The sequence below is a fragment of the Arvicola amphibius genome, chromosome 3, assembly GCF_903992535.2.
Source record: "Arvicola amphibius chromosome 3, mArvAmp1.2, whole genome shotgun sequence".
NCBI classification, from domain to species: domain Eukaryota; kingdom Metazoa; phylum Chordata; class Mammalia; order Rodentia; family Cricetidae; genus Arvicola; species Arvicola amphibius.
Window position 1 is genome coordinate 169,073,279 of NC_052049.1, and position 15,749 is coordinate 169,089,027.

At 41.6% G+C, this 15,749-nt stretch overlaps 1 protein-coding gene across 2 annotated transcripts in view; it reads left to right on the forward strand.

The window, feature by feature from the left end:
* The window catches only part of Ryk (receptor like tyrosine kinase), a 78,142-nt gene that overhangs the window by 37,283 nt on the left and 25,110 nt on the right, over positions 1-15,749 (forward strand). The window contains exons 6-8 of one of the 2 annotated variants that reach the window (XM_038323950.2): positions 2,654-2,798; positions 8,984-9,084; positions 14,291-14,425. In XM_038323950.2, coding sequence (XP_038179878.1) covers positions 2,654-2,798; positions 8,984-9,084; positions 14,291-14,425 — 381 coding nt within the window. The remainder of the gene's footprint in view (positions 1-2,653; positions 2,799-8,983; positions 9,085-14,290; positions 14,426-15,749) is intronic. The other variant, XM_038323951.2, reaches the window with a different exon arrangement.

Consider the following 15,749-nt stretch of genomic DNA (forward strand, 5'->3'; position numbering starts at 1 on the left):
TGGTAAAGTGCTTGCTACGCAAACATGAAGACTTGTTCCGATTCCCAGCACCCATGTAAAAGCCGGGTGTTGCGGTATACTCCTGTACCATCAGCACTGTGTGGCATGGGAAGGTGGGAGGTGGAAGAGGGGCAGCGACAGGCAGATCTTCAGAGCTCGCTGGTCAGTGAGCTCCAGGGTCTACGTGGGGTCCTGTCTCCAAAAGTAAGGTAGGAAATGATAGAGGAAGATAATGAAGGTCAGATTCCGGTCTCTATACATGTGCACACATATAAACACCTGCATATAACATACAAACACACATGCGCACACACACAGAGACAGTGACAGAGATATAACACACACTTTGGGCGGGATGGGACAGGCAGACCAACACACACTAGTTCAGGCTGGCCTGGAGCTCTGTGTGTTGTTGAGAGTGACCCTGAGTTTCTGATTCTCATTTCTCTGCCTCTGGAGTGCTAGGAATTAAGTAGAGCTTTTCAAAAGACAAAATAATGTCAGAGATTGTGTACTTGCTAGACTATTTATCTCTGAGAAGGAAGAAAAGAAAAAATTTAAATGCCACTGTTTCCCAAGTTTACTTAAATTCTGGTGCTTTATTTTTTTTTAATGCTCTTAGGGTATTTCTTAGGAAGAGCAATGTGGTAGTGTTGGCCTCCCTCTCTTCCTTGCTCGTTCCTTTTATTTTTTATACTTCTATTCAACATTTATTGAGTCTGCAATGACCAGGATGATATGACTGAGGCAGAAGCAAACTGAGCAAACAGCCCAGCTGTTAGGTGCTTAGAGTGTTCCAGGGGAGATGGAACAGGCATCAGGTGGTGATGGCAGCCCAGCATGGTAGACTGAGAGATTCGGAGGGAGAGTACAAGGGACTTTGGAAACCCTGAGGAGGGGCATGTAACCTCCTCTAAAGGATAGAGATAGCAGCTGTCTAAGGAAAGTGCCTGAGACCTGCAGGACAGCTGGGTTCTGACAGCTGAACCTCAGCGAGGAGGAGGAGCAGCTACGCCTGCCGAAAGCTGAGTGGCTGGACTGAGTGCACGTGGACAGCTTGCCCAGAAGACGCTCTGCTCTGGCCACTGCTTGAGTCTCATTGTCCACGCAGGCCTTAGCTCTTTTCCACCCCTCCCAAGACTTTGCAACTCTCCCTTGGCATGCAGAAACCCTCGAGAGTCCTGTCTTCACCTACGCACAGCTAGCCCTCCCACGTGATTGCTTGAATTGATCTTTTGGATTTTTTTTCTCAAAGTTTAATTGTTTGGTTGCTGGTTTTGCTTTAGGAATGTTGGATTATAAGTGCGCGCCACTGTACTTGATTTTGATGTGGCTCCCACATTTAGGTGGCCAGGCTTGTGCAGCACATTTACCCACTGAGCTGGTTCTACCACCCAGTGCTTGTCTGTTATTTTGTTTGACATCTCCACATGGTAATTTTAAACTTAACTTATACACAAGGAAAAAAATATTCAAGAATTAATTCTCAAGCTTCTCCAACCTGTTTTTTTTTTTTTATAGCTTCTTAAAGGTAGCATCAATGGGTTCTTAAGCCACAGCTTTGCTGCCTTTTCCTTTGAGCCCCTGTAAGTTTGTGACTCTGCTTCACTCTGCTCACTTGGTGCCTTCACCAGCTCTTTCAGCAGAGCCTAGGTAGCCTCTCTATCAGAGGGCTTAGTAACGATCTCATTCATTCCAGCTCTGCTCTTGCTCCCTCTGTAGCTGGGTCACGCAGCATCCAGTCCTCAGGCCATTGCGTGTGTCTGTTGTGACTGCCAGTCTCGTTTGGAATAAACTCCAGATTCCTTGGGTACTTTAAGATAGGGTTGTGATGTGAAACATGTGCAGCTCTGTCTCAGCATTCTACTCATAATATGTATACTTCCGTCTCTATGAGCCCCTTCACAGTTTGCCTTCTGCTGTCCTCTGATCAGCCTGGGATGGAGGGAGGAGAGGAGGGAAGCAGAGAAAGAAAGGGAAGAAGGGAGAGAGAGTGTGTGTGTTGTGTGTTGTGTGTGTGGTATAATCTTTTATGCATTGAATTAATTTTCCTATTCCTGAGGTGTTTCTTGTCTTAAAATAACATTAGCTGGGTATAATCATATTTAATCAATAGAACCTTTTTTAAAAAATCAAAGAAGCAAAATAATATTTATTGATTAAAAAAAACTGTGCTGTTTGCCCAGCTGGGTGACTATTAGCCCCATGTAACCTCAAAGTTGTAAATTCATTAGCATGATATAAAATTGCTCTAGTTGTTTTTCATGCCACATAGCCAAGGTGGCTAGTGGCAACTGTGTTAGATGGAATATTCCATTTCTCTGTTTCTGTAAATATGCAGTAGAACATTGCTTTCCTGCAGAGCATTCTGTGGGACAGCTCTGCCAATGTCTTATGGACTGGGCACTTTATATATGCCCCCTTTGAGGGTCTATGGCTTTTATTAACCAGAAATTGTAAGTCTTTTCTTAAAACTATAACAAAGACACCAAAATTTGCGTGAGCCCCACACTGCAGGTTTCTGATTTTTATCAAAGAATGAGTGTGATGAAATATGGGTTTTGTGAGGAACGGTGAGTACTCACTGTGTTAGGACAGAGCATGCCATCGGCTTTGTTTAAAAAGCCTAATGTGCTTTTCATTTTTGTTTCAGATGATCCTGTACATGCAGCTCCAACTACTTCCACGCGTGTGTTTTATATCAGTGTAGGAGTTTGTTGTGCAGTAATATTTCTTGTAGCAATAATATTAGCTGTTTTGCACCTTCATAGTATGAAAAGGATTGAACTGGATGACAGGTATTGTACATGTTTTGGGAAAAGAAAAAATAAAATCAGTTGCTTGCCATGTGCATGAGTGCCTCCCAACCCCCATCCATGCGCACCGGTGCAGGGGAGGAGGGAGGGTGATCAAGCCTCAGCCAAAGAGGAAATAAGATGCCTTGTTACCCTCTTTATGTTTTCCTGCTTTTATTTTTATCTTTTAAATTTTGTGGAGTTATAACTTAGTGAGAAGTAGTGGGCAAATATGTTTTTCATCTCTATTATCCTGACTTGCTTCCAGGCTCCAATTGCCCTTTTGAAACTGTTCCTTTCCTTCCTTCCTTCTAGATTCTTCCAATACCCTCCCTCTATCCTTCCCTCCCACCTGCCTTCCCTCCCCACTTGGGTATCTGCTGTGCTCTAAAGTTTTCTGGATGATCCTAATACATAGCAGAGTAGAGATACCTTGGATAGATAATCACACTAAGTGCTGGGATTACAAAGATTAATGATACACTTCATGGTATCAAGGTTCTTTGATGTCAACTCATAATTACAGTATAGAATTGATTATTGTGATATGTATAATGTAGTGTGTGAATACAGAAGGTGCCTGCCTAACCTGGGTGAGTCAGAGATGATGCTGTAGCCAGAACGCAATGAGAAGTAAAGATGGAATGGTAGATGCCTGCTCACAACCCACAATCCTTAGTGCCTCCTACACACCATCTAAGACATTCTCAGCATTGTATTTGACTTGCTACCACTCTTGCTGAATCCTTAATTGCACCTTGTCGGGTGAGTCCTTACCCCTCACCGTGTGCCTTGTACCTTGCCCTTCAGAGTGTTTGTTCATACTGGGGCCATGGGGTCTTTCTGCCAGTCTAAACCCATAATTCATACTCCAGATTTCCTAGAACGACAATGTAAGCTTTTTCCAGGCAGAGAGCAGTGTCTCCTCTCCCTAAACTCTGAGTCCTAACACTGTATGGTAGACCTGTAAAAGGCATAAAGGGAAACATTCCTTTATAAACAAGATCCAGAAAGGCCAGGGAGCTGGATGGATGCAGTACTCCTAAGTACTGTCTTCATTGTTCCTTCCCTTCCTCGAGTAGAGAAGGAAGAGAAGTGATGGGCGCACAGTGGAGCACGTGCGGACGCTCTAGTTGGCTTTTCTGTAGCCATGGTAACACACGCTGACCAAAACCAAGTTAGAGGAGGAAAGGCTTTATTTCATTTTACACTTTCAGGTCACAGCCTGTCACTAAGGGAAATCAAGGCAGGAACCTGGGGCAGAAACTACGGGGGGATGGATGCTAACTGCCTGGCTTTCTCACTCCTGTCCAGTTAGCTTCCTTATACATCTCAGGCCCGCCTGCCTGGGTTGATGCTCACAGTAGGCTGGACCCACTCGTATCAGTGGTTAATTCCTCATCTACATAGCCACAGGCCCGTCTGATTGAGCAGTCCTCAACTGAGACTCCTTCATATGACTCTAGGCTGTGTCAAGTTGACAGCTAGCTAGGATAGTGGATGCTATGTTTCAGAATGTGTGGTATACACTGTGGTAATGGAGTTCAGTGTTAACAGAGGATGAACTGACATTTGGAAGCAGTTGAGGGGATAAAAGCGATAACAGACATTTTGTATATGATTTTGAGAGATGGTGTAAGCGACAGGAGTCACTGAAGAGCAGGATAGTCATAAGTCACACTTAGGTGTGTCTTTTGTTTATTTGTTTTGTTTTTTTGAGGCAGTGTCTCTTGAACCCAGGCTGGTCTTGGTCTTGGGCTCTTGATCCTCCTGCCTCCACTTCCTAACAGGCACATACATTACTGTTAGGCCCAATTCACAGATCTCTCCTGATGCCCATAGAGTTGTGTTTTTCTTGACTGCTGGTATGTGTTTTAAGGTCATGAATTCACACAAGCTGAAGTTGTTCTGTAACTTAGATTCCATGAAACGTATGTGTCTTCCAGCTAAGTAAGTAGTCTCCACACAAGTAGGAGCTTCAAACTCTCTAGGTTTCTAGATATTGTCTGAATAAAAGCAATTTATATTATTGCTTGTTTTCAGGGCATAGCTTAGTAGTTAAGAGCTAGCCCCTGGGGCCCGGCTGTCTGTATCTGTGTCCAGATCTTCTGTGACTAGCCTTCCAGCCTCCTCACCTGTAAAGCAGAGATAGTGGGGTTTAGAGAAATGATGCTAGAGAGGTAGTAGGTCTCAGCCCCAAATGCAGCAAGTGCCGCCGTGGCAATTTCATTTTCAGAAAGGTGCAGTATGCTAATCGTGGGTCCTCCTAGCAACAACTACACACCAGGCAAGCTGATGGTGGAGCCCAGGTTCCTATGCAGCGCTCTGACAGCACTGAAGAGACACCTGCTGCTCCTCTCTGCAGAGTCCTTTTGCTGATTGTGTAATCAAGACCCAGAAACAGACTTTAAAGACGGTGACTTCTGGGATTGTACCATAATGACCTGCGCAAAGCAGGAAGTCTGCATTCTGATCATTTCTGTATTGTAGTTACATAACATGCTTGCTGCATGCCAGGCTGTGTTCCCTGGTAGGCTAGCAGGAACCTGTACTGCAGTGAACTCTTGGGGCAGTAGAGAGCTCATTCATTGTGAGCACCCAGGAGCCAGTGACCTGTTACATATAGAGTTTCTTTAGAGGCAGAGAGTGTAGCTACCCTGAGGTGTGTTCTCATCAGGGACCCATGGAGCCCACACATGTGACTTTCCCTCTCCTAACCCAGCAAACTGATCTGCAGTCTGTTACACCAGTGAGTCTGTCCTGAAGGGGCGGAGTGTCTGTCTCCCCCAGAGAGATGAGCCTGCAACTGTCTTCTTTGTGGTCTCCCTGTCGGAGATTGAGAAATCAGTTCTTTGCATATGCGATACTTGGATGTGTTATTTGGTGGTATTTTCATTTTTCTATTTTCCATTTTTTTCCAGCATCCCACTACCTTCATCATTATCGGTGACAGAGTGTGTCTGTTTTTCCTGTATTTGTTTTTACCTTCATGCTGTAACAGACTGGCATACATAATGATATAAAGAGTACTAGAGTTTCTTTTGTTTTCTTCTTTGAGATAGGGTTTCTCTGTGTATCCACCGCAGCCTGCTTAGAGTTCCTATTGCTGTGATAGAACACCATGACCAAAAGAATTTGGAGAGAAAAGGGTTTATTTCAGTTAGTAACTTGCAGATCACACTCAATCCCAGAGCGACGTCCAGGCAGGAACTGATGTAGAATCCATGCAGGAAGGAAGCTACTTACTGGCTTGCCCAGCCTTTCTTAGACACCTTGGGTCCACCAGTTCAGGAATGGAACCACCCACAGTGAGTTGAGCCCTCCCACATGGGTCATTAATCAGGTAAATGCCTTACAGGCTTGCCTCAGACCAGTCTGATGGGAGCATTTTCTCAATTGACTTACCTCTTCTGAAACAACTCTAGCTTGACAAAAACTATCCAGGACACCCATTTGAATGAAGAATGAAGAGAAGCAGGAAAGTTAATCCACACTGAGTAGTTCCTTTTTCATCAAGTAGCAGCCACTCCTGTCAGAAGCAAGTGTTCTGCTGTCTGGGTTATGTCTTCCCACTTGGTGAATGTGGCTTCTCCATCAGCATCAGCGAGTAGTTAACTCACTGTGATTTGGGCTCACATGGGGGTCAGGGGCTTACTGTGCCAGGCACTGGTGTTGTTGGAGAGGGCAGAGTGGACGGGCACTTAACTCTCCCCATGGAGTTTATGGTCTGCCTCAGTGAGACACCCAGCAAGAAGTCCCAGCTGTAAATAGGGCGGGAAACTACTTCGTGTTCACTGCTGTGTCCTCAGCAGCCAGAGCAGCACCCGCCACCCCATAGACACTTGATAAACATTTATTGAGAATACAGAGTAAGAATTTAGTATTTTGAAGATCTCTGTCCAAATTCTTAGCTTATTCTAAACCAAGATGCCTACTTCTGAAAATCAGATCTATTTAGAATAGTCTTAAACTATTAAATGTTAGCAAATATACATTTTAATCTGTTTTCTACGTCTTGTGATGTAGCTATGAACGTGTGGCCTTTACTGGATGTCAGGGGCAGGCCTCTGACTATACCTTGCTTTTCTTATAAAGTAAGTTTTTGGTTCCAAAAAATGTTTCTCTCTCCACTGTTGCTTTGCTTATTCTTTTCTTGGACATTTCACCCCAATATCTTAAGGAAATCAAAGTCTGACGTACATGGCCATAAGGCTGCTTGACCGCTAGCAATCTTGAACATTTTTAGATGACCCAGGAGTGCCACCTAGTGTTCAGTTGTTGAAGTTTATTCGGCCATAGGTACCATTGCTTGCAGGGCATTTTGTTGAGCTTTCACATCCATCATAAATTTGAGCCTCACAGAAATCCTGTGAGGAAGGTTTTCTCGCTTCACTTCTGAGGAGGAATTCCTCATCTGCTTCCCCTTTGAGATGCAGCCCTTCCCCCACTGTACCAAATACTGAACTTCTAACAAATTAGTCTTCAGTGAGATCGTTGAGAACGCCTCAGCAAAAGCATGCACCCTGTAGGTCCTTATTATTCTAAGGTTGGGGACATGATGCACAGTATTCCTCAGGGTAAAATAATGATGGTTTATAAGTGTGTGTTTGAGGGCTGAGTGGCATCCTCAGGGCTGTACCTGCACATCCTCCATGGAACCCCGTTAGCAGTCTTGTTGGGAGTTGCTTTATGTTCCTTTTATCCCCAGAGAGTGTGAGGCTCCAGAAGGATGGAATAGTTTGCCTAAGCTGTGCAGCTGGTGGTGCTGGCAATTATGATTTAAAGGTTTATGTTTTTCATTTGCTTATGACCAACTACATATGTAAACTCACATAAATCACTACTTAATAACTTCCAGAACTCCGACCACACGATGTCCTGACAAATCTTTGTTAGATTCTCTGAGTTGAAAGTCCCTTCAGCAAAGTTGCTTGGAAACAAAGCTGACTGCAGGCTCACAGGAAGATAGTAATCTGAAATGTGAGCATGTGCAGGGACAGCGTGCTGAGGGCATCCCATTAGACACACAGGCATTTCAGATGGAGGATGTGCTCAGCAAAATGGCTTGTGTATACAGATGCTCTCCAGATATTTGTCAGAGGACACCCCTATCTCACTACTTTAACCACAATATAATAATTCAAAATTATATTAACCTTTTAGAAGGCTACATAGAGCTTACAGCACTCATTGTGTGGATATTTTATGTCTTTATGGTTTTCACATGTGTGTGGACTCTTGAAATTGACAAAATACAAGTACATGTGCAAGTGTTCCAGATCATATGGCCGTTGATCACTAGTCTCATTGTAATCACTAGGCTTTGAGAGTGCAGTGATAAGGCACAAAGAGCAGTCAGTCCAAACTTTGTTCATACATAGGAAATTTGATGGCTCTACTGCCTCTGTAGTTACAGGAGTTCCATCTATGCTGAGTTTCTGTTTTACTTCCCCTTGGCTACAAACTTAAAATAAGGCAGTGAGGTCAGGATGTGCCCAGGGGTGACCAGGAACAAGATCACCCACAGAAAAGGTTTGGGAGCCATTGATTTATAGTAATTGCAGATATCTAATTAACAAGATTTGCATCCACTGCCTTCAGGGTTTCCTTTTACTTGGGTATTGTGTGGTATAATGTAAGTTTCAAGTACTAGAGATTTCTGAGAACTGTGAATTCCAAGGAAGTGGGGTGAGGGGAGGTGAAGAGGGGAAACGGGTCAGATATGATGCCGCTTCCTACACTTGCACATGATACACTGATGTAGACTGTGACCACTTCATCTCAAGTCCATCTGCTTTGGACCACTACTTAAAGGAACTTGTTTCTCTTTTCTGAAAGCCAGTCCAGCTGAATGGTATGGGCTCTTCTCTAGAGAGATGAGCCAATAGTTCCTTGATATACCCTGTGTGAGGTTCAGAATTGCTTTCTGAGGACTTCCATCTACATTTCTGAACAGTTTTGCTATGATGACATGCTTGGTCATTTTGGAGGTACAAATAAAAGGCTAAATTGAACCATGTATTGTGAAGTAGCTTAGGAGTTCAGAATGGAATACTGATAGGGATGAATGCATTTATCTACGAGAATTCTAGGCAGGTTGTAAAGTAGCATGTATTTTATATGTACGCAAAAGAAATTTCTTACTGAGATTCACTTGCCAAATATTTCTCTCTCAAAATTATTTGCAGCATCAGCGCCAGCAGTAGTTCCCAAGGGCTGTCTCAGCCGTCCACCCAGACGACTCAGTATCTGAGAGCTGACACACCCAACAATGCAACTCCCATCACCAGTAAGAGTTAATTTAATTCTACAGCTGTTTGCAAATCTTGTATGGTCTCTGTCTGTGGCCCTAATATGGTTAGTGTATTTGTGGAATTATCTAACTTGTTCTAAAGTTGGTTTGATCTTCAAGTTTTGTTTCTTAGAACATTGAATAAAACATTTTAAAATTGGAGTATTTAATATAAAAATTATTAAAGCTAATTCTGCTTTGGGGGAGATTTCCATATTTAATGATATTAAAAGAGCTTATAAATCAATTCTCTACAAATCCAAACTGAAAGTTTTTAGGTAGTTTTAGGGAATGAGTTAATATTTCCACGGAACACATAGGAACTTGCAATTGGTTTTATTCACCTGCTGTTGGAGATTGAGCCTAGAGTCTCCAACATGCCGACCATATTCCGTGTCATGGAGCAGTCCACCAGTCCTTTATGCTGTTTTCTAATCATAATACAAGCTAGTTACCATTGGTTATGTACATGGAATTTTAAATTTCCCCCCACTGTGCTGGGATCAAATCCAAGGGCCCTCACTTATGCCACAAGTGCTTTACCACTGAGTGACATCCCTAGTGTCTTAATTTTTTTAAACGTGTGTGTGTGTTTGTGTGTATGCATGTGTGCACACGTCCACACACGAATGCTGGTGAAAATTGCTTGATTTGGGTTCTGGGAATTGAACTTGGGTCCTGTGGAAGAGTATTGAGTGCTCTTAGCTACTGAGCCATCTCCTGAGCCTTACTTTCCTTCTTTTTAAAAAAAGATTCTTTAAAAGAGTTATTTGTTTTTATGAATCGAAGTGCTCAGTCTGCATGTACAACTTTATGCCAGAAGAGGGCATCAGATCCCACTATATAGATGGTTGTGAGCCATCATGTGATTGCTAGGAATTGAACTCAGGACCTCTGAGAGAACAGGCAGTGCTCTTAACTGCTGAGCCATCTCTCCAGGCCCCCTTAATTTCCTTCTGATTAACAGAATTTTGATGAATGTTACCTAACTGGTTTCTAGCTCAGGCTAGCCTGGAACTCTAGCACATAACTTTGATTGACCTTATAGGGGCCAACATTCCTGGTCCATTTTTATTTTCATGCACGTCAGTGCTATGTATTTGGGGGTATTTTTATTTTAATTTTGGGGAGGGATCATAAGATTTCTCTGTGTAGCCCTGATAATCCTGGAACTTGCTTTGTAAACCAGGCTAGCCTCAAACTCAGAGATCTCTTGCCTCTGACTCCCAAGTCCTGGGATTAAAGACATGCACCATCACCACCGAGCTAAAGCAATTCTTTTTAAAAAATAATTAATTGACAGATTTATTATATACAGTGTGATATGAAATATGCATGTAATAATATAGTCTTTGTGGAAATATAATTTAATTATAGTGGGGAATCAGCATGAAAACAAAATATAAGATAAAGAAAGGTCTAAAGAGTCCCAGATAAGACCTTGACTTGGAAAGGTGGCTAATTAGTTTAGGATTTTGTAGTTAGTTATCCGTTTCCTTGGACTGGCATTTTTGTTTTAGGAAAGTTAGATCAAGACTCTCTTCTTCTGTGTCTTAGTCAGTGGTCCATTACTGTGAAGAGGCACTACTACCAAGGCAGCTCTTACAAAAGAAAACATTTAATTGGGGGCTTTCTTACAGTTTCACGCATTCTCATTATGCCTGGGAGCATAGTGCTAGGACAATAGCTGATCTACATCCTGATCCACAGGTGTAGAACCTGGGCCTGGCATGGAATGTTGAAATCTCAGAGCCCACCCTCAGTGACACACTTCCTCCAACAAGGCCACACCTTCTAATCCTGCTAATCCTTTCAAACAGTTCCATTCTTTGGTGGCTAAGCATTCAAGTATATGAACCTGTGGAAGCCATCCTTATTCAAGCCACCACCCTTTGTTGTGGTCTTTCTGAATTTTCCCCTGAAAAAGAATGAGCATTTTTAGGAGAAAGCAGATCCCAGGTCTGGGTCAGGAAATGAACATAGTAATTCTGAGACGTGTTGCTGCAGATTGAAGCCCCCACTGACCAAGGACGGAGCCATTGAGTATCCAAGAGAATGATGACTGCAGTGGATTACAAAAGATGTGTAATAATCTATACATTTATAATGCTTAACATTGCTCAGCATAATTAATATCTAGGGTTCCATCACTACCTTATTATTTTGGCAGCTAGCTAAATGAATTATATTCCAGGGTCACGAGCTGGTGCTGGTTGATTAGGATAAACATTTCTTTACAGAAGGCGCCCAGATTATGAAAGTGAAAGGAATGATACAATTAGAAAATGAGATTTACAATCCTTAACAAAATACCTTATTTAGGAAAGATTGTCATTGATGAAAACCCTAAGAACAAAGGAAAATGGAGGCTTTACCATTAGCTAGCCCAAATCCTCTTCGAATCCACTGTAGAAAAATTAGCTGTAGAAAAAATGCTGCAAACATGTTTTGTACCTGTGGATATGATATTCCAACCCAAAATAATTAGCCTGAATTTAACCAATTTAAATTTAAATATTTGAATTTAACCAAGGCTGTAGGAATTGCAGTTTTGTGTAATAAAGAGGCAGAGAAAGAAGATACATGATACACCAAGGAGCAGAGGGGCCAGTTCTGCAGAGGTGATCCATTTCCTTCACTGTGTCAAGAAAGAGGGGATGACAAGAAACTTAGGAGAAATCATTGCAGTACCTACTGTCACTCTCTAGAAAGAAAGAAATAGAAAGAGCCCTTCACGAAAATGCCATGGTAGATATGAAAGTCACACCTGCTCAGAAAGACACGCCATTGCTTTTAATGTTTACACACCAGGTTTTGCTTATTAGGGCCTGTTCTTGCCTGTGGATATGACCTTATAAGTAGATACTTCAGTGACTACATATGATAAATTTTTTCTTTTAAGAAAGGCAATAAAAGTATATTTACATCTTAAAAATTTATCATTAATATGAAATTTTTAATTTTTGTTTTGAATTGTAAACATTACCATAAAGAACCAGGTAATTCATTATTAATAGATGATGAAAACAAAACACTTAAAACTTTCTAACCTTTACATTTATTTTATATGTATGAGTGTTTTGCCTGTATGTGTATATGTGACCGTGGGCATGAGGTGCCTGCAGAGAGCAAAAGAGGACATTGGATCTCCTGGGACCAGTTTCAGTCATGAGCTGCCATGTAGGTGCTGGGAACTTAACCTCTTCCTCTCCAGCCACCACAAAACACTGTTTAAAAAGCTCAACAGATGAAAGAAAGAAAGAAAGAAAGAAAGAAAGAAAGAAAGAAAGAAAGAAAGAAAGAAAGAAGAAAGAAGGAAATTCTTAGAGAAAAAAAAGCTCAATAGAAATACATTTGTTTTATAACTAAAAAAGGAAGGCCAGACATGGTGGTGCACACTTTAAATCCTAGCACTCAGGAGGCAGAGGCAGGTGTATCTCTGTAAAGTTGAGGCCGTCCAGCTCTACATAGTTCCACACCAGCCAGGGATACCAGCTCTGCATAGTGAGATCCTGTCTCAAGAGAAAATAGTAGCTAATAACAAAAAAGGAATGGAGCATAGTGGTTCATACCCATAACCCCTATACTTGGGAAGCTGAGGCAGATGATGAGTTCTAGTGAGACCTTGTCTCCAAAAGAAAAGAAAAGAAGGCAGAAAAAAAAACCCCAAAAACTTAAGATATATTGGCCAAGAATTTTTCAAGGCAACAGAATAGAACATAGCACAGATCCAAGACACTCAGAGAACTTCAGGTAGAATTAAACATGTGAAAATGGCTTATCATTGGGTTCAGGCTTTGCCAGACTACATCTGTTACGAAATTTTTTAGTGCCTTCATATAGTCCTCTGGCAGCCACTGATGCTCATTATGTTCCAGTTATTTATTTATTTTAAAGATTTATTTATTTATTATGTATACAACATTCCTTCCATGTATGTTTGCATACCAGAAGAGGGCACCAAATCTCATTATAGATGGCTGTGAGCCACCATGTGGTTGCTGGGAATTGAACTCAGGACCTTTGGAAGATCAGTCAGTGCTCTTAACCTCTGAGCCATGTCAACAGCCCCCCATTTTTTTTTAAAAAAAATTAAGATGTAGGGCTGGAGAGATGGTGCAGAGGTTAAGAACATTGACTGCTCTTCCAAAGGTCCTGAGTTCAACTCCCAGCAACCACATGGTGGCTCACAACCATCTGTAATGGGGTCTGGTGCCCTCTTCTGGCCTGCAGAAATACACACAGACAGAATATTGTATACATAATAAATAAATAAATATTTAAAAAAAATTAAGATGTAATCGCATGGTTTCCTCCTTTCCCGTCCTCTAGCCTTGCCCATCCCTCCTCCTTGCTTTCTTTCTGTTATCTATCAAAGGTAGTAAGTCATTAGAAATGCCATTTCAGTTTGTTTGCCCATAGTGGTTCTTCCTTTTATCCTAATTATTCTCTTGTCATGAGAACTTTTAATTATGGCTGTAAATTCTGTTTTTGTTGTCAATGTATTGAGAGTGGGTGGAAATTAAGTGAACTTAAATTTGGACCCCAGGCTAGGCTGTGGGAGTACAAACGCAAGTGATCAAATGATGATGCATGTTATTAAACGATGCCTTTTCAGATGTCTCTTCCTTTGAAAAGATCTTTTGTTACATGATTATATTGAAAATCATTTGGAAGGAAAACTACATAAGAAGGATTAAAGTCTAAATCAGAGGATGCCGTTTGTCTTAAAGGCCTTCAAGTAGTCATAGTTTTAGCTTTTCTTTCACTGTATTTATACTTTTGGGGGTAGTATTGTGGTGGGTTGCAATGTTTTCTTTAATATTTTTAATTTATTTTTATTTTGTATGCATTGATTTTTTTTTTCTTCTTGCATGTATGTCTGTGTGAGGGTGTCTGATCCCTTGGACCTGGAGTTAAAAAGTTGTAAGCTGCCTTGTGGGGATTGAACCTGGGTCCTCTGGAAGAGCAGACAATTCTCTTAACCACTGAGCTATCTCTCCAGTTTCTTTTCTTTCTTTCTTTTTTTTTTTTAAGCATCTTATGTGCCCTTCATAAGTAGCTTTTCTGGTTTGTGTATATATTTGTTTGCTTTTGTATTGTTGCATTATTCATTGCTGTGCCTTCAGTCCTGAGATCATAAATAACTAGCCCACTCCAGTGCCACAGTAGGGTATTTATATTGCTTGGTCTGGCTTTGTTGGCTCCTCAGGTTATCCTACCTTGAGGATAGAGAAGAACGACTTGCGGAGTGTCACCCTTTTGGAGGCCAAAGCCAAGGTGAAGGATATAGCAATATCCAGGGAACGGATAACACTGAAAGATGTACTTCAAGAAGGTACTTATTTTCTCTAAATTTTCAGATTTGTTTAAAAAAAATAAGATTTCATTTTCCTTTTTTTAAACTTCACTCGGTTTGCCCTAGCAGCTTTGATGAGCATCTTGATTTTGAAGTGTGATAAAACATAGACTAGCACTTATTATCTATAGGTGTATATTTTATTATTTATTCTTTTTTAAAGTGATCAGTTCCCAGCAGGTGTATTTGAAATATTTGGATCATTTTTTTTTACTCTCATGGGTTGTGGGTGATCAAGTGGATGGATGGGCTTTGGGGTTAGACTCTGATTCCAGCCCCTGTGTGACTGTAGAGAAACCACACAGCATCTTAGAGTTATCAGTCCCCACGTAGTACCTCAGACCACGCCCTAATGGACTGGCACCCAAAAGGCTATTGGCTGAATGAATTTCCACAATAGTAGAATTAACAACATAGTGGTCTTGATCACTCTTAGATTAGCTGAGAGCGGAGATGGAAGGACGCACGTGAAAGAGTTCACAGAGTTTGTATTTGACATATCCAGTACTCTTTCCACCTCATCTTGCAGGTCCTTGCTTTCTGTTTTGAGTTTTAGGGTCTTGATTAAGGAGATGGTAAAAGAGGAGGACAGAAATTAACAATAAAATAACTGCCCTGAGCTTTTCATGTTATTAGGTGGCAGATAACTTCTTTCCTCTGCCACCGTTTGCTATGGAATGTTTTTGGTCATATGAAACCGTTCTGTTTGCTGGGACCCCTGGAAGCTAGCCTCAGCAAAGTGAGAAACTTAAAGTCCCTTAAAGGAAATGGCCCTCAGTGGAAGCAGGTGTCACCCCTCCCTTTGCAGTGTATGAGTGCTGCAGCTGCATCTGTCCATTTTCTAAGAATAACTGGCTTTCAGATCTGTCTGCAGTCTGAAGAGGGTAGCTAGGCCAGACAGCATTTCCTACAGAATTAATGGTTTTGCTTACAGTTTTCTGGGACCCCAAACAGAATGGAGCAAGGTTACTTGCTCATAATTTGAGGAAATTTGGAATCAGGTGTTTTTCTTGATGTTTTTGGAACTGAAATGGTTGGGTTTTGTTTGTTTGTTTAGAACTTTTGCTTTCAGGAAAGAAAACATGGCTGACTAAAATTTTGTAAATTGGTCAGGTTCACTGGAACTCTGATAAATACAAATCAAGCAATAGTTAATGGGCCACTTTCCATCTGTCAGATTAGACATAATTAAAGATATATCTAGATAATCCAGACAGGGAATAAACTGTTTGATCTGTATGCACATGTGCTTTTAGTATGGGTTCGCCCGGTTAGTTAGAGGGACTGGGCATGGGGAACCACT